Source organism: Ananas comosus (assembly GCF_001540865.1).
Source record: "Ananas comosus chloroplast DNA, complete genome".
NCBI lineage: Eukaryota > Viridiplantae > Streptophyta > Magnoliopsida > Poales > Bromeliaceae > Ananas > Ananas comosus.
Window position 1 is genome coordinate 52,501 of NC_026220.1, and position 17,500 is coordinate 70,000.

Sequence of the window (17,500 nt, forward strand, 5' to 3'; positions counted from 1 at the left end):
CTCAATGTAATCTTTTCCTTCCTTTTTTTTTTTATTGTCTGAATACTCAGTTAAGACCATTCCAACGCTCCTTTTCGCCATGCATAAACTGAACCCACAATTGGGATAAGCACGAAAATTAAAGCTTCGATAAATACAGATACACCCAATACATCGAAACTCATTGCCCATGGATAAAGAAAGACCGTTTCAACATCAAAAACAACAAAAACTAGAGCAAACATGTAATAGCGGATTCGGAATTGTAACCAAGCGTCCCCCATAGGTTCTATGCCCGATTCATAACTAGAGAGCTTCTCTGGTCCTTCACTAACCGGGGCTAAAACTCCTGAAATTACAAATGCCAAGATAGGAATAACGCTTGATATTATTAGAAATGCCCATAAAATATCATATTCGTGAAGCAGAAACATAAATGTACTCCTATTAATGTGGAATATGCTGAATTATTCGAGTTGGCATTGTCAATTCATCCAGAACTTGTTTTCCTAGGTGAAACAAGAATTGATTTTAATCAAATCAAAGTGCATAGTTCAGAGTTTGTTTGCTGTGTGGCATGTCTTGTTTAGAGATTCATCCAACGGAATCGGGATTCCATTTTGGATTTCGATTCTATTTAGATATGGTGTAGACATAAGGCGTTCTTACACAAACAAAACTCTCTCACTTTGTCTCGCTTTCTCTATTCTCTATAAAAAAATAGATATAAGATATAAAAAATATTAAATAATCAAATTCTAAATAATAAAAGATTCTAAATAATAAAAGTAATTTAATTAAATACTAAAATATACTAATCTAACCTAATAGAATATTCTATTACTAATGTATTCTAATGAATAGTAATACTATGTTTTTTTCTTGATACTTCCTTATATTTATTTCTTTGTATTTTATATTTCGAAATATTTCTTATTTATACATTATATAACATTATATATTTACTTATAATTTATATAATGTATAAATAAGAAAATGAAATAAGATAATGAAATATTATCAAAAAAATAATATCAAATATAACATAGTTATTATCAAAACCGAAAAAATTTTTTGGGTAAAAGATGTCTAGGGATTTCTAACATATTCGAAGTATTCTTTTCATTAAAATCCAGGTAAAGGATCGTCGTTGCTTCTATTGATTTTATACAAATACGAATACGTAAACACAATCTAATGCATCGAACGATTATATTTTCTTTCTTTTTCTTGTCCTAGATTTGACACATACTGATCTGATTAGATCCATTGGAATGAATTATTTTTTTTTTTTATTTTCAGGTCCCTATGTATTTACATGAATATGTGGTAATGCTTTCATTTCATTTCTATGAAACAACCAACGGTCTGTCCAGTCTATAAACAAGTACTAATGAGGAAATGAAAACTATACTAAACTAAACTAGAATGTCTATACAAAAATAGACAAATAGAATGTATTAGGGCTATACGGACTCGAACCGTAGACCTTCTCGGTAAAACCGATCAAACTTATTATTATCGAAATGATTCGAACTGTTTCAAAGACCCAACATGCATTTTGTTTGTTGCATTGGGCTCTTTCATCAACTGATGTAAAGATCAGTTAGTCCACCATATTTTTTCTTTACAGGAAGATAATGAGCTGGCTCCATGTGCTCTGATTCATTATTTGTATTCAGATCTAGTAGCAATACCAAAGTGTTTCAAAGAAGGGTTACCTTGACTTAGGTCTGCCTTCGGCTTAGATCAACCTAAGTTAAATGGAATCTCTATCGTTCCGCTGCAAGAGTCGAATATGAGACTTCATACACCTTAAAGTTCATAGGACGAAAAGAGGTTTTTTTGAAGCCCTTATACTCATTATGCCTAGCATTGAATGGGCTGGGTATTTACCTTATCAACTATCAAATCAATGACGGGTTCTATTTGATTTGGCACCTAAATTCGCACCAAAATCGGACCGAACCAAATATTTGTCAGGCTATTGTTCTCTCGAATCTATGGAGTAAGACATTGATTTTTCAATAAGATCAATTATGTTCATTGCATAATAAGCTCCCTTGAAAAGCATTGGCGCACGTGTAAACGAGGTGCTCTACCTAACTGAGCTATAGCCCTTGTCATAGATATCTTAACATATAGATAATTTCTTGTCAAGATGGATATTCCCTAATCCCACATGATAACTCTCCGATCCGTTTACTGTTAACAGATTGGTATTGCTTAAAAATAATATTCTATCTATAATCCCCGAGGTGATGGGTCTTCTTTTGCGGTGATAAATTACCTACTTAACTCAGTGGTTAGAGTATTGCTTTCATACGGCAGGAGTCATTGGTTCAAATCCAATAGTAGGTAGAACTTATTAGATACCGGAGTCAATGCAATGGTATCTAATAAGTTTTTCTACTCATCTTCCCTTTTTCGTTGTATCAGATTATACTTGATTGTCTTCAATTGGCAGAATCTAAATGTGGTGTATAATAAAGAACTTCTAAAAAACTTCTTTTGATTATTTTGATGTATTGACTAGTAGGAAATAGCATTGGCAGCCTCTACTCGTGTCCTAGCTCGTCTGAGAGCTAGATTCGCTTCAATCACTTGTCTCTTACCCTCAGCTCTACTCAAGTTAGCTTCAGCTATTTCAAGAGCTTGTTGAGCTTCTTGTGGATCAATATCAGTACTCATCTCCGCATCATTTCCTAAAATGGTGATCTCATTATTCCCTATTCTAGCAAAACCACCCATCAGAGCCACCGTTAACCATTGGTCGTTGAGGCGTATTCTCAAAAGACCTATATCTACAGCCGTGGCAATAGGGGCGTGGTTTGGTAATACACCAATTTGGCCACTATTTGTAGATAAAATGATTTCTTTCACTTCTGAATCCCAAATAATTCGATTAGGAGTCAGTACACAAAGATTTAAGGTCATTTCTTCAAATTGCTCTCCACTTCTAAGTTCATAGCTTTCGCGGTAGCTTCATCGATGTTACCCACCAAATAAAAGGCCTGCTCGGGCAGACCATCTAATTCTCCGGAAAGGATCAGTTGAAACCCCCTAATTGTTTCTGCAAGACCAACATATTTTCCTGGGGAACCAGTAAATACTTCTGCCACGAAGAAGGGTTGTGATAAGAAACGCTCAATTTTTCGTGCTCTTGCTACAGTTAAACGATCCTCCTCGGATAATTCATCCAACCCAAGAATTGCTATAATGTCCTGAAGTTCTTTGTAACGTTGTGAAGTTTGCTTAACTCTTTGCGCAGTTTCATAATGTTCCTCGCCAACGATCCGAGGTTGTAACATAGTTGACGTTGAATCTAAAGGATCTACTGCTGGATAAATACCTTTGGCAGCTAATCCTCTTGATAGTACGGTAGTAGCATCTAAATGTGCAAATGTAGTGGCAGGAGCAGGGTCGGTCAAATCGTCCGCAGGTACATAAACTGCTTGGATCGAAGTTATAGATCCCTCTTTGGTAGAAGTAATTCTTTCTTGCAAAGAACCCATTTCTGTACTAAGGGTAGGTTGATAACCCACTGCAGAAGGCATTCTCCCTAATAATGCGGATACTTCTGATCCTGCTTGGACAAAACGAAAGATATTGTCGATGAATAGAAGCACATCTTGTTCATTAACATCCCGGAAATATTCTGCCATAGTTAGGGCAGTCAAACCAACTCTCATACGAGCTCCCGGCGGTTCATTCATTTGACCATAGACTAAAGCTACTTTTGATTCTGCAAGATTTTTTTCATTAATTACTCCGGATTCTTTCATTTCCATGTAAAGATCATTTCCTTCACGAGTACGTTCTCCTACTCCGCCAAATACAGATACGCCTCCATGAGCTTTGGCAATGTTGTTGATCAATTCCATGATGAGTACTGTTTTACCTACTCCAGCTCCCCCAAATAGTCCGATTTTTCCTCCACGGCGATAAGGAGCTAAAAGATCTACCACTTTAATACCTGTTTCAAAGATTGATAATTTCGTATCTAACTGTATAAAGGCAGGCGCAGATCTATGAATAGGAGATGTTGTGCGAGTATCTACAGGACCTAAATTATCAACAGGCTCTCCAAGAACGTTGAAGATTCGCCCGAGAGTAGCTCCGCCGACTGGAACACTTAGAGGAGCTCCCGTGTCAATCACTTCCATTCCTCTCATCAGCCCATCTGTAGCACTCATAGCTACAGCTCTAACTCGATTATTTCCTAATAATTGTTGTACCTCGCAAGTCACATTAATTTGCTGACCGACAGTATTTCGACCCTTAACTACCAAAGCGTTATAAATATTAGGCATTTTGCCCGGGGGAAAAACGACATCCAGTACTGGGCCAATAATTTGAGCGATACACCCTAGGTTTTTTTCTTCAAGTGTGGAAACCGCAGGGCTAGAAGTAATAGGATTGATTCTCATAATTATAATAAAGTGAAATATGTCGAAATCCTTTTTGGAATAATACCAAATCGAAAATAAATGTCCGATAGCAAGTTGATCAGTTAATTCAATAAGAGATAAATGGGAGATAGCACTCGATTTAGTTGGTACCACCCAACCGAATCCGATTCACTCGTTTACTCATTCAATGAGTAAATTTTCAAGTTCAGCCAATCTTTTTTTTTTTTCAAAAAAAAATTGCAAGTAGATGAAATCGTGAATAAATGTGTTTCATTTCTCTATCATTATATAAAAAAAGATCCATATTATATTACTTATGGAATTCGAACCCGAACTCGATTTATGATTTATTATTTGGATCTTATTGGCCTTTGTTCTTTATTTTGGATTTTTCATATAGATTTCCGTCTTTATATTATACCCTTTCGTGGATGAATTATGCCTATTTTCACATCTAGGATTTACATATACAACATATATTACTGTCAAGGGGGAATTTTTCTCAGTATTTAGATATTTAGATTCAAAATAAGAAAGGGATCAATTCAATTATAAACCTGCAAAACAAAGATTAGGATTGGGTTGGGTTGCGCTATATATATCAAAGAGTATACAATAATGATGTATTTGGTGAATCAAATACATGGTCTAATAACAAACCGTTTTAACATAACATTTTAATGAGTTGATAATATTAATTGAATATTGAATATTTTTTGAAAGATTTTTGTTAAAGGTTTCATTCATGCCTAATCCATATCGAGTAGACCTTGTTGTTGTGAGAATTCTTAATTCATGAGTTGTAGGGAGGGACTTATGTCACCACAAACAGAGACTAAAGCAAGTGTTGGATTTAAAGCTGGTGTTAAAGATTACAAATTGACTTATTATACTCCTGAATACGAAACCAAAGATACTGATATCTTGGCAGCATTCCGAGTAACTCCTCAACCCGGAGTTCCGCCTGAAGAAGCAGGGGCTGCGGTAGCAGCCGAGTCTTCTACTGGTACATGGACAACTGTTTGGACTGATGGACTTACCAGTCTTGATCGTTACAAAGGAAGATGCTACCACATCGAGCCCGTTGTCGGGGAGGAAAATCAATATATTGCTTATGTAGCTTATCCTTTAGACCTTTTTGAAGAAGGTTCCGTTACTAACATGTTTACTTCCATTGTAGGTAATGTATTTGGTTTCAAAGCCCTACGAGCTCTACGTCTGGAGGATCTGCGAATTCCCACTTCTTATTCAAAAACTTTCCAAGGCCCGCCTCATGGCATCCAAGTTGAAAGAGATAAGTTGAACAAGTATGGTCGTCCTCTATTGGGATGTACTATTAAACCAAAATTGGGATTATCCGCAAAGAACTACGGTAGAGCGGTTTATGAATGTCTACGCGGTGGGCTTGATTTTACCAAAGATGATGAAAACGTGAACTCACAACCATTTATGCGTTGGAGAGACCGTTTCGTATTTTGTGCCGAAGCAATTTATAAAGCGCAGGCCGAAACGGGTGAAATCAAAGGACATTACTTAAATGCTACTGCGGGTACATGTGAAGAAATGATCAAAAGGGCCGTATTTGCCAGAGAATTGGGAGTTCCTATCGTAATGCATGATTACTTAACTGGGGGATTCACTGCAAATACTAGTTTGGCTCATTATTGCCGCGACAATGGCCTACTTCTTCACATCCATCGCGCAATGCATGCAGTTATTGATAGACAGAAAAATCATGGTATGCATTTTCGTGTACTAGCTAAAGCATTACGTATGTCTGGTGGAGATCATATTCACGCTGGTACAGTAGTAGGTAAACTGGAAGGGGAACGCGAGATGACTTTGGGTTTTGTTGATTTATTACGTGATGATTTTATTGAAAAAGACCGTAGTCGTGGTATCTTTTTCACTCAAGATTGGGTCTCTATGCCAGGTGTTATACCTGTGGCTTCAGGGGGTATTCATGTTTGGCATATGCCTGCTCTTACCGAAATCTTTGGAGATGATTCCGTACTACAGTTTGGTGGAGGAACTTTAGGGCACCCTTGGGGAAATGCACCTGGTGCAGTAGCTAATCGGGTGGCTTTAGAAGCGTGTGTACAAGCTCGTAATGAAGGACGTGATCTTGCTCGTGAAGGTGCTGAAATTATCCGTGAAGCTAGCAAATGGAGCCCTGAGCTAGCCGCTGCTTGTGAAGTATGGAAACAGATTAAATTCGACTTCGAACCGGTAGATAAGCTAGATAAAACGAAATAGAAAGATAAAAACTAAGCGTGTAGAGTTTAGTAATTCCTCTTTGTTCTCCTAATTGATTGCAATTAAACTCGGCCCAATCTTTTCCTAAAAAAAAGGATTGAGCCGAATAAAATAAAGAATGAGCTTACTAACATAACATACTATATATTTGCATATATCTTTCATATCACATGTACAGACCTATATACTATATATACAAGTATATACAATATACAAGTATATACAAGATCTAAATAGAACGAAGACGAAACAACTCAATATTTCTTTATTTTTGGATCCAATCCATAATTAATCCTAAGGATCCATAGGATTAGTGGATCATTTTATATCTCGTAGTTTCAGGCCTTAGATTAAGCTAAGGTAAGGGCTCCCTCTATCCAATCTACTCATCCTGTATATTGTCTTTTTCGTTCCATGTTGCAATATAAACTTATTATTTGATTATATGATACAAGGTTATGCGAGAACGAATTCTTTATTTATAAACTATTTCTCTTTTCGATGAAAATTTGTATTTTAATTGAAAAAAAAAAAAGAATCTATCTATATAGATAGATATTGAAGTGATATCTCGGATTCCAAAAAAAAGAGAATCATTTCTTTCAATACTCACTTATTATTAGTTAACAATCCTAATCCTCATATGCTTAATTCTGATAGGAAATAAAATAGTAAAATAATTATTCATCGAATGACTATTCATCTATTGTATTTTCATCAAATAGGGGGCAGAAAGATTCTATGGAAAAATGGTGGTTCAATTCGATGTTGTCTAACGAGAAGTTAGAGCATAGGTATGGTTTAAGTAAATCGATGGAAAGTCTTGATGCTATTGGCCATACCAGTGGAAGTGATGAACCCCTTCTAAATGATACGGAGAAAAATTGGAGTGATAGTGTTAGTTATAGTTTCAGTAATGTTGATTATTTATTTGGTATCAGGGATATTTGGAGTTTGATCTCTGATGACACTTTTTTAGTTAGGGATAGTAATGGTGACAGTTATTCCGTATATTTTGATATTGAAAATCATAGTTTTGAGATTGACAATGATAGTTCTTTTCTGAGTGAATTAGAAGGTTTTTTTTCTAGTTTTTTGAATAGGGGGTCTAAGAGAAACAATCACTACTATTATCATTACATGTATGATACTCAATCTAGTTGGACTAATCACATTAATAGTTGCATTAATAGTTATCTTCGTTTTGAAGTCAGTATTAATAGTTCCATTTCAGGTGGTACTGACAATTACAGTGACAGTTACATTTATAGTTTCATTTGTACTGAAAATGTAAGTGGTAGTGAAAGTGGAAGTTTTAGTATACGAACTCGTAATAATGGCAGTGATTTCAATATAAGAGGAAGATCTAATGATTTCGATATAAATAAAAAATACAGACATTTATGGGTTCAATGCGAAAATTGTTATGGATTAAATTATAAAAAACTTCTTAGGTCAAAAATGAATATTTGTGAACAGTGTGGATATCATTTGAAAATGAGTAGTTCAGATAGAATCGAACTTTCGATTGATTCGGGCACTTGGGATCCTATGGATGAAGATATGGTTTCTATGGACCCCATTCAATTTCATTCAGAAGAGGAACCTTATAAAGATCGTATCGATTCTTATCAAAGAAAGACAGGTTTAACTGAAGCTGTTCAAACAGGCATAGGTCAACTAAACGGTATTACCGTAGCAATTGGGGTTATGGATTTTCAGTTCATGGGAGGTAGTATGGGATCTGTAGTAGGTGAGAAAATCACTCGTTTGATTGAGTATGCTACTAATCGATCTCTACCTGTCATTATTGTGTGTGCTTCTGGAGGAGCACGCATGCACGAAGGAAGTTTGAGCTTGATGCAAATGGCTAAAATATCTTCTGCTTCATATGATTACCAATCCACTAAAAAGTTATTCTATGTATCAGTCCTTACATCTCCTACAACCGGTGGAGTAACAGCCAGTTTTGGTATGTTGGGAGATATCATTATTGCTGAACCTAATGCGTACATTGCATTTGCGGGTAAAAGAGTAATTGAACAAACATTGAATAAGACAGTACCCGATGGTTCACAAGCGGCTGAGTATTTATTCCATAAAGGCTTATTCGACCCAATCGTACCACGTAATCCTTTAAAAGGTGTTCTAAGTGAGTTATTTCAGCTCCATGGTTTCTTTCCCTTGAATCAAAATTCCAAAAATTAAAGTATAGCACTAGATTCAGTTATTTTATTTGTAGCGAACAAGTATTTAGTTCATCGTAATAAAAAAAACTAAGAAAAATGTTCTTTGGTGATATAAGTTACACTTTCTAGTAAGAGTCAGAAGTTTCGGATAATTTTTTTTCTTCCAGATCCAGATCTATTTTTTATCTTACCCCTATTCATGATTAGGTATTATGAACCTCTATCAACAGGATAAAATAAAAAGGTGAATTTCTCTTTCCGAGGAATTCGAATTTGGGGAAATAAAAAGAATTTTATCTGGCTATCTTACGTATTAATTAAGATAGACAATAATTAAGATAGACAATAATGAAAAAAAGAAGATCAAAATAAAAAGAAATAGCAAATACGGATATGGAATAAAAAAATTTCTATATATATCGCATTTTTACTATGAATCCCCGTTTGTTGGATCGTATTATTTAGAGTCGCGAATTCATAATGAACTTAATTTTCATAAGAAAACTCCTTTTTAATAAGAAACTCCTTATTAGATTAGAAAGAAAGATAGAAAGAACATAAGGATGGGAGAAGAAGAATAATAAAATTTGTAAAAGAAGATTATCCTATCTATATTCGTGTAGAAAGATGAATAGGTACACTTAATTTAGTTCTACATTTTTGCACTTATTATCTATCTTTTTTTTTTTATTTTCTTTTTATTTTATTACTATTTGAGATTTCCAAATAATAATTTGAATTTCCAAATAATAATATTCCAAATAATATTATTTGGAAATCTTATATTTATTATAAAGTATATATTTATATATACTTAATTGTTTATATATACTTAGTAGTATAATATGAAGTTTGAATATTATTATTCAAACTTCATATTATATAAAATACAATAGTCAATATTACTTAATATTACTTATAATAGATATACTTATCATATCATAAGATATCTTTCTAATAGATACAAATATATAGATACAAATATTAAATCGAGGCACCCATTCTATGACAGATCTCAACTTACCCTCTATTTTTGTGCCTTTAGTGGGCCTAGTATTTCCGGCAATTGCAATGGCTTCTTTATCTCTTCATGTCCAAAAAAATAAGATTGTCTAGATCCAATGGGACCAAATCTTATCAATTTATTTCAACACTGTATCATAATGTGGCTCTTTCCACACACAAATGAAAGAACTGTTATGCATGCGGATACATGATATCCGCATAAATGCATGTATATATATGCAGGGCATAGCTGGTTAAAAAGGATCAGTAAATATTTTTAATAGAAAGTCAATGTATCTAACCAATTACTCCACATCAGAATAGCGCTAGTTGATGAAAGTTACTTCGGGATCAAGAAAGGTAAAGTCAAATTTGGGTTATTCTCTCAATTCCAATCGAATGCAACTGGATCTAGTATAGTATGAATTGGCGATCAGAACATATATGGATAGAACTTATAAGGGGGTCTCGAAAAACAAGTAATTTTTGCTGGGCCTGTATCCTTTTTTTAGGTTCACTAGGATTCTTAGCGGTTGGAACTTCCAGTTATCTTGGTAGGAATCTGATATCCGTATTTCCATCTCAGCAAATTATTTTTTTTCCACAAGGAATCGTGATGTCTTTTTACGGGATCGCAGGTCTATTCGTTAGCTCCTATTTGTGGTGCACAATTTTGTGGAATGTAGGTAGTGGTTATGACCGATTCGATAGAAAAGAAGGAATTGTGTGCATTTTTCGTTGGGGATTTCCTGGAATAAATCGTCGCATCTTCCTTCGCTTCCTTATGAGAGATATCCAATCAATCAGAATTGAGGTTAAAGAGGGTCTTTATCCTCGTCGTGTCCTTTATATGGAAATCAGAGGTCAAGGGGCCATTCCCTTGACTCGTACTGATGAGAATTTTACTCCACGAGAAATTGAACAAAAAGCTGCCGAATTGGCCTATTTCTTGCGCGTACCAATTGAAGTATTTTGAAATGAATTGAACACAATAAAGAATAAATGTTTTCTCGGCATGGGGGGAGGAACTTGCTAATTCCTTTTTTAATACAATTGAAGTCTTTTTGGAATGTTCATTCGAACAAAACATGTTAGATTATTCTATTTCCTCCTTCCTTTGTCGTGGCGACTCCCATAGAATAAAACAAAAAAGCAGGAGGGCGTATATGGAATAACTATAATAAACTATACTATAATTAAGAAAAGAAGAAATTTTTGTATACCATTTGTATACCAAAAGTATTTCGTATGCGTATGGATCCCAACTCAATTCTTTTCTACTAGAAGATTTCTACTAGAAAAAAGGATAATCTAATAAGTAGGGATTCATCAAATATATCCGAACATGTATTTCGTAATACGTAATTCATCTCATCTTTTTAGGCCCAAAATCTTGATGATACCCTTTTTCCTTGGTTGTGGCTAGACGATGAAACATTTCGAAATAATTAACTGAGGGGGGTTTTCGTTTCGAAATACGATTCGTTATTTTAAGTGGGTTTTCGAGTATTCATAGAAAGGAACAAATGAGGATGAAATTGCTTCGAATTTGCCCAATTGAGATATCTGGGAATAATATAGATTTTGCATTTTTATCCGAAAAGGACGGACCCTTATCCCATTTCTATATTCCTTCTAGATCCAAGAACTAAACTCAATTTTTACACAAAAATTGGAATGAATAGAATAGACCCATAGGTTCAATACCTTGTTATAGAACTCGTGCTTCAGAGAAATATCATATAGAGTCAACGAATGAAGCAGGTTCATTAACAATTCAATTCACAGATAAAAAATGAAAAAAAAGAAAGCATTGCCTTCTTTCCCATATCTTGTATCTATAGTATTTTTGCCCTGGTGGGTCTCTCTCTCATTTAATAAATGTCTGGAGCTTTGGGTTACTAATTGGTGGAATACCGGGCAATCCGAAACTCTCTTGAATATCATTCAAGAGAAAAACGTTCTAGAAAGATTCATAGAATTAGAAGAACTCTTTCTGTTGGACGAAATGATAAAGGAGTACCCGGAGACACATATACAAAAACTTCGTATAGGAATACACAAGGAAACGATACAATTGGTCAAAACACACAATGAATATCATCTCCATATCATTTTGCATTTCTCGACAAATATAATCTCTTTCGCTATTCTAAGTGGTTATTTTATTTTGGGTAATGAGGAACTTGTCATTCTTAATTCTTGGGTTCAGGAATTCCTCTATAACTTAAGTGACACAATAAAAGCTTTTTCGATTCTTTTAGTTACTGATTTATGGATTGGATTTCACTCAACTCATGGTTGGGAACTAATAATTGGTTCGTTCTACAACGATTTTGGATTGGCTCATAACGATCAAATTATATCTGGTCTTGTTTCCACCTTTCCAGTTATTCTAGATACAATTGTGAAATATTGGATTTTCCGTTATTTAAATCGTGTATCTCCTTCGCTTGTAGTCATTTATCATTCAATGAATGAATGAAGAACTCATTTGATCTCCTGATATCAATCAAATAAATCAGAATCTTTCTTCCTTTATAAAGAAAGCATTTGGAATCTTACTTAATTCTTTATATTTTATTTCTACCGGTTCAAGGTATTCGTCCTATATTCCAGTACAACTATTCCAGTACAATGACAGACTCGTGCATAGGGAACTTTACTAGTTCGCTATCTAATTTATTGTAGAAATTCCGAGATCCATGATTGGACATGCAAAATAGAAATACTTTTTCTTGGGTAAAGGAACAGATGACTCGATCCATTTCTGTATCGATCATGATATATGTAATAACTCGAGCATCCATTTCAAATGCATATCCCATTTTTGCGCAGCAGGGTTATGAAAACCCACGAGAAGCAACTGGACGAATTGTATGTGCTAATTGCCATTTAGCTGATAAGCCCGTGGATATTGAAGTTCCGCAAGCTGTGCTTCCTGATACTGTATTTGAAGCAGTTGTTCGAATTCCTTATGATATGCAACTGAAACAAGTTCTTGCTAATGGTAAAAAAGGGGGTTTGAATGTGGGTGCTGTTCTTATTTTACCCGAGGGATTCGAATTAGCCCCCCCCGATCGTATTTCTCCTGAGTTGAAAGAAAAGATAGGAAATCTGTCTTTTCAGAGTTATCGTCCCAATAAAAAAAATATTCTTGTGATAGGTCCTGTTCCGGGTCAAAAATATAGTGAAATCGTCTTTCCCATTCTTTCCCCCGACCCTGCTACGAAGAAAGACGTTCACTTCTTAAAATATCCCATATATGTGGGTGGGAACAGAGGAAGGGGTCAGATTTATCCTGATGGTAGCAAGAGTAACAATACAGTCTATAATGCTACATCAGCAGGTATAGTAAGCAAAATAGTACGAAAAGAAAAGGGAGGATATGAAATAACCATAGTTGATGCATCGGATGGACGTCAAGTGGTTGATATTATACCTCCAGGGCCAGAACTTCTTGTTTCAGAGGGTGAATCCATCAAGCTTGATCAACCATTAACAAGCAATCCCAATGTAGGAGGGTTTGGTCAGGGAGATGCAGAAATAGTGCTTCAAGATCCATTACGCGTCCAAGGCCTTTTGTTCTTCTTCGCATCTGTTATTTTGGCACAAGTTTTTTTGGTTCTTAAAAAGAAACAGTTTGAAAAAGTTCAATTGTACGAAATCAATTTTTAGGTCCAGAGATTCCTTAACATTTGGTAAAAAGTGCCGGTTTTTTGTCCATCGATACAATTATGTATGATCAAAAAATTCTGTAAATCCTTTTGCTTGCTTTGTTTATACTCTTTTTGTTTTGCAGGACGCCTGGAATTCATTACTTGTATTCCATTTTAGTAATAAACAATAGGCATCCGAACAAATACAAAAGAAGAGAATACAAGGCAAGGATGGGAAAAATGAAAGGAACAAATACTTTTAGGAAGGATTACTAGTCTTCCTAATCTTCTATTCGATACAAGACGACACAAGAAAATTCCTTTTTCTTGTGTCGTCTTGTATCAAAATAATAATTATTTTTTTTTTTAGAGTAGTTTTGATTAAGGTTCTATTAGTTTAGTCTAGAAATGATTTGCAGGATGTCTCATCCCTAGAAATCAATATAATAATTATATTGGATTATAGATAAAATCGATTGATTCGTTCTTTCTTCTTGCTTCCAGTTAATATTTTGGGGGAAGGGCAGGAACTATGAATCAACCGCTAGATTCAATTGTTCACAAACATCATTAAGAAACAAAAGAATAGAGTGGTTTGAAACATCAGAGCAAAGGATCCTTTTTGTCATTTCTACAAAACAAATATAATATTTTGATTATGCTGACTGGATAACTAACCAATTTGTAGGTTATGGAATAGATCAAAGTCTCGTTATAAGACTAAGAACTCCGCGGGCCCTTTCCGCTCTAATCAGACAAAGGAGGGTAAGGACCCGCTAAGTTCTTACTTTTTCATGTCTACAATCCGGCTCATACGATTACTAGAGAGATGAACCCAACCCAGAATATGAACCGTAAAAGAAAACACCTATTAAACCGATCACAAGAATACCAGTTACAGTACCTATCAGCCAAAGAGGAATCCTTCCAGTAGTATCGGCCATTTCCCCCACTTTCCTCCACATTTCATCAAGTGGTCATGCTAGAGACAAAAACAGTCATGGATAATTATGAGGATGGTATCTATCCGAATGGGATAAGAGAATTACTACTATTCTCTTTCTTTCTCTCAATTGAAGAAATAATTGGAAAATAAAACAGCGAGTACAAAAATGAGTAATAAACCCCAGTATAGACTGGTACGATTCAATTCAACATTTTGTTCATTCGGGTTTGATTGTGTCATAGTTCTATAATTTGAATTAGGTTTATCGTTGGATGAACTGCATTGCTGATATTGACCCCAAAAAAGAAACGGTAGGTACAGCTAGTCCGTGAACAGCCAACCAGCGCACTGTAAAAATTGGATAGGTTCGATCTATGGTCATTGAGGGCCTCCTAAAAGGATCTACTAAATTCATCGAGTTGTTCCAAAGAATCAAAACGGCCGGTTATCAATGGAATCCCCTGTCGGCTTTCCGTGAAATACTCATTTGGCCGAGGACTTCCAAACACGTCGTAAGCTAAACCCGTACTGACGAATAACCAACCCGCAATGAATAGGGAAGGTATAGTAATGCTATGAATAACCCAGTATCGAATACTGGTAATAATATCAGCAAAAGAACGTTCTCCCGTGCTTCCAGACATGCTGAGCTCCACAAATTTTTGTACATTCAAAAAGGGGAATCGATTCCGTGAAAGATGGGATCAGTAAATAGAAAACTACTGATATTGCATCTTTGTGAGATCGTCAATTTTGTACCAAAGGTGTATTTCGAGTATACCGAATCAGTATAGCTATCCTTCCTCTGGCACAGCAACGCAGCCTTGATCGGTACCGAAATGCTACACAATTCCTTTTTTCTTTTTTTGTTCCTTATCTATGGATAACTTATGTTATGCTATTCAACAGATCAATAGAAAACCCTCAAATTTCTTATAAGGTTTCCCTTATTGGCTTCATAATAGAAAGTAAGGATCTTGGGAAAATGTAAGTCAATGATCAATGGGTTCTAATAATTCATGAAAGATATTATCGTATTGACACAATTCAATTATATGCGAAATCTAACCCTTTTTGGTTAAAAGTTTTATTCGAATCCTTTCATTTCAAGTAATTGGTTGGTATAATATAATAAATACTTATAACTTAACTAAAAAAAAAAATAATTAATAACTATAATTAGTAACTATTAATAATAATAAATAAAAAATAATAATAATAAATAAAAAAAGAATATATAATATATAAAAAAAAAGATATATATATATATATATATATAATAGTAGATAATATATAAATTAGTAGATAATATATAAATATATATAATAGTAGATAATAGTAGTAGATAATAGTAATAGTATCTACTATTTAGATTAGATCATATTTAATGAAAGAAAGAAAACATAGTTGTAACAATCAATATTCGTGATGCAATCATTGTTGGATTAGGTCCAAGACAAAGGTTCTTTCTTGACCAAACTACAAGTATGGAACTCCATGATATGGAAAGACGGAATATGGAACCTAAAAGGATAATTGAGGTGGCTCGTCTTCGAATCGACTTTTGGACCCGAAAAAGAGAACAAAAATAAAGTCAATTTAAATTGAAAATTTCAATTAAATAATTAAATAAAGTAAAAAGTAAAAGTTTTTGTTTCTCGATAGATCCATCGATGGATGGTGGAACACCTTTTTTTCTTCTTATTCGATATATTATGGGTAATTAACTAACCTATTTATTACTATACTGAATGCAATGAGTTAAAATAAGTAATAAGGTAGTATCAGGTCGTTCGCTCCAAAAAAATGGAATTGAAGCTATTTTCAAATCCAATTCTTTTATTCCAAAATTAATGAAAATTGAATTTCATCTTCGAATGAAGTTACACGACACAGTTCTTATTACTATTACTTTACTCAACTCAAAAATTGCACAATGAACCTGTTGATTCGGAATCACAGGATCGGTCGATGTCACATCTGATGAATCAATTTTTTTTTCTACCTATGTTATGTCACTCTATCTTTTTTTAGTATTATCTATAATGACCGATGAATCATGAATTTTCCATTGGAACTAAACTAATTCTCTTAATTGGTTTTTATTACCCTCGTATCTGGGAAAAATGGAAACTTAGGTAAGTGTTTTATCAACATATGTAGAAAAAAAAAAAAAACATATCTAATAAAGCCCTTTCATGCTTACTATAACTAGTTATTTCGGTTTTATACTGGCTGCTTTAACTATAACCCCAGCTCTATTTATTGGTTTGAACAAGATACGACTTATTTGAAAATGAATTGAATAAATAATTCAGAAAAATATTTCTCGGTAATTCCAGATATTCTATGGTTCTTTCCCACACCAATTGCCAATTTTTTTCTTGGTCATTGAGATTCGCGGATAATTCAGATTAATATTTAGGGATAGATCTTACCCCTTTTTTTTATCCCCTCAAACAAACCGAAATGATTGAAGTTTTTCTATTTGGAATCGTCTTAGGTCTAATTCCTATTACTTTGGCAGGATTATTTGTGACTGCATATTTACAATACAGACGTGGTGATCAGTTGGACCTTTGATTGAGTAACATTTCTTTTTTTGATTGACCTCCTACAGGGAGGAGGTCAAATTCCAGTTGCAATTCAACTTTGTTTTGGTAAGTTATTTTATTGTGATTCGACATACATAAGATAGACGGAATCACGCTCTGTAGGATTTGAACCTACGACATCGGGTTTTGGAGACCCGCGTTCTACCGAACTGAACTAAGAGCGCTTTCAAAGAAAATCTTTTTTTTTTTTTTTTCCACTTAACTTCTCACACATCTCGCATACATATAGTATCCAAAAATGAAAGATTATGCCCCATTTTAATTGATCGCAATTAATCTCTCGTTACTGCCCATAGGAGAAGTCATAGGTAGGGATGACAGGATTTGAACCCGTGACATTTTGTACCCAAAACAAACGCGCTACCAAGCTGCGCTACATCCCTTTTCAAAATTGTTGTACAGTGTCATTGTACAAAATACCTGTCTTGTTTTCCACATC

At 34.5% G+C, this 17,500-nt stretch overlaps 16 protein-coding genes and 4 non-coding genes across 20 annotated transcripts in view. All coding sequences in view use genetic code 11, as the record gives it.

Moving 5' to 3' along the window:
• The window catches only part of ndhK (NADH-plastoquinone oxidoreductase subunit K), an 879-nt gene extending 708 nt beyond the window's left edge, over positions 1–171 (reverse strand). The window contains exon 1 of the mRNA in view: positions 1–171. This exon is cut by the window's left edge and continues 708 nt beyond it. Within this exon, the coding sequence (YP_009116346.1) occupies positions 1–171 (171 nt within the window).
• Positions 51–413, reverse strand: ndhC (NADH-plastoquinone oxidoreductase subunit 3). The gene has a single exon. The coding sequence runs from the start codon at positions 411–413 to the stop codon at positions 51–53; it is 363 nt and encodes a 120-aa protein (YP_009116347.1).
• Positions 414–1,440: 1,027 nt separating this feature from the next.
• trnV lies at positions 1,441–1,485 on the reverse strand (one of the parts in which the record gives this gene).
• On the reverse strand, positions 2,062–2,100 carry trnV (one of the parts in which the record gives this gene).
• A 167-nt stretch (positions 2,101–2,267) lies between these two features.
• Positions 2,268–2,340, forward strand: trnM. Its single transcript has one exon. It is a non-coding gene; the product is annotated as a tRNA-Met (tRNA).
• A 171-nt stretch (positions 2,341–2,511) lies between these two features.
• Positions 2,512–2,916, reverse strand: atpE (ATP synthase CF1 epsilon subunit). The gene has a single exon. The coding sequence runs from the start codon at positions 2,914–2,916 to the stop codon at positions 2,512–2,514; it is 405 nt and encodes a 134-aa protein (YP_009116348.1).
• Positions 2,913–4,409, reverse strand: atpB (ATP synthase CF1 beta subunit). The gene has a single exon. It carries the CDS (start codon positions 4,407–4,409, stop codon positions 2,913–2,915), a length of 1,497 nt encoding a protein of 498 aa, YP_009116349.1.
• A 798-nt stretch (positions 4,410–5,207) lies between these two features.
• Positions 5,208–6,647, forward strand: rbcL (ribulose-1,5-bisphosphate carboxylase/oxygenase large subunit). Its single transcript has one exon. The coding sequence runs from the start codon at positions 5,208–5,210 to the stop codon at positions 6,645–6,647; it is 1,440 nt and encodes a 479-aa protein (YP_009116350.1).
• Positions 6,648–7,388: 741 nt separating this feature from the next.
• Positions 7,389–8,855, forward strand: accD (acetyl-CoA carboxyltransferase beta subunit). Its single transcript has one exon. The coding sequence runs from the start codon at positions 7,389–7,391 to the stop codon at positions 8,853–8,855; it is 1,467 nt and encodes a 488-aa protein (YP_009116351.1).
• Positions 8,856–9,841: 986 nt separating this feature from the next.
• psaI (photosystem I subunit VIII) lies at positions 9,842–9,952 on the forward strand. The gene has a single exon. It carries the CDS (start codon positions 9,842–9,844, stop codon positions 9,950–9,952), a length of 111 nt encoding a protein of 36 aa, YP_009116352.1.
• A 310-nt stretch (positions 9,953–10,262) lies between these two features.
• Positions 10,263–10,817, forward strand: ycf4 (hypothetical chloroplast RF4). The gene has a single exon. The coding sequence runs from the start codon at positions 10,263–10,265 to the stop codon at positions 10,815–10,817; it is 555 nt and encodes a 184-aa protein (YP_009116353.1).
• An 819-nt stretch (positions 10,818–11,636) lies between these two features.
• Positions 11,637–12,326, forward strand: cemA (chloroplast envelope membrane protein). Its single transcript has one exon. It carries the CDS (start codon positions 11,637–11,639, stop codon positions 12,324–12,326), a length of 690 nt encoding a protein of 229 aa, YP_009116354.1.
• Positions 12,327–12,556: 230 nt separating this feature from the next.
• On the forward strand, positions 12,557–13,519 carry petA (cytochrome f). Its single transcript has one exon. It carries the CDS (start codon positions 12,557–12,559, stop codon positions 13,517–13,519), a length of 963 nt encoding a protein of 320 aa, YP_009116355.1.
• An 802-nt stretch (positions 13,520–14,321) lies between these two features.
• On the reverse strand, positions 14,322–14,444 carry psbJ (photosystem II protein J). Its single transcript has one exon. It carries the CDS (start codon positions 14,442–14,444, stop codon positions 14,322–14,324), a length of 123 nt encoding a protein of 40 aa, YP_009116356.1.
• A 125-nt stretch (positions 14,445–14,569) lies between these two features.
• Positions 14,570–14,686, reverse strand: psbL (photosystem II protein L). Its single transcript has one exon. It carries the CDS (start codon positions 14,684–14,686, stop codon positions 14,570–14,572), a length of 117 nt encoding a protein of 38 aa, YP_009116357.1.
• A 22-nt stretch (positions 14,687–14,708) lies between these two features.
• On the reverse strand, positions 14,709–14,828 carry psbF (photosystem II cytochrome b559 beta subunit). The gene has a single exon. It carries the CDS (start codon positions 14,826–14,828, stop codon positions 14,709–14,711), a length of 120 nt encoding a protein of 39 aa, YP_009116358.1.
• A 10-nt stretch (positions 14,829–14,838) lies between these two features.
• Positions 14,839–15,090, reverse strand: psbE (photosystem II cytochrome b559 alpha subunit). Its single transcript has one exon. It carries the CDS (start codon positions 15,088–15,090, stop codon positions 14,839–14,841), a length of 252 nt encoding a protein of 83 aa, YP_009116359.1.
• A 1,554-nt stretch (positions 15,091–16,644) lies between these two features.
• petL (cytochrome b6/f complex subunit VI) lies at positions 16,645–16,740 on the forward strand. Its single transcript has one exon. It carries the CDS (start codon positions 16,645–16,647, stop codon positions 16,738–16,740), a length of 96 nt encoding a protein of 31 aa, YP_009116360.1.
• Positions 16,741–16,915: 175 nt separating this feature from the next.
• On the forward strand, positions 16,916–17,029 carry petG (cytochrome b6/f complex subunit V). The gene has a single exon. It carries the CDS (start codon positions 16,916–16,918, stop codon positions 17,027–17,029), a length of 114 nt encoding a protein of 37 aa, YP_009116361.1.
• Positions 17,030–17,151: 122 nt separating this feature from the next.
• On the reverse strand, positions 17,152–17,225 carry trnW. Its single transcript has one exon. It is a non-coding gene; the product is annotated as a tRNA-Trp (tRNA).
• Positions 17,226–17,372: 147 nt separating this feature from the next.
• Positions 17,373–17,443, reverse strand: trnP. Its single transcript has one exon. It is a non-coding gene; the product is annotated as a tRNA-Pro (tRNA).
• Positions 17,444–17,500: the final 57 nt, after the last annotated feature.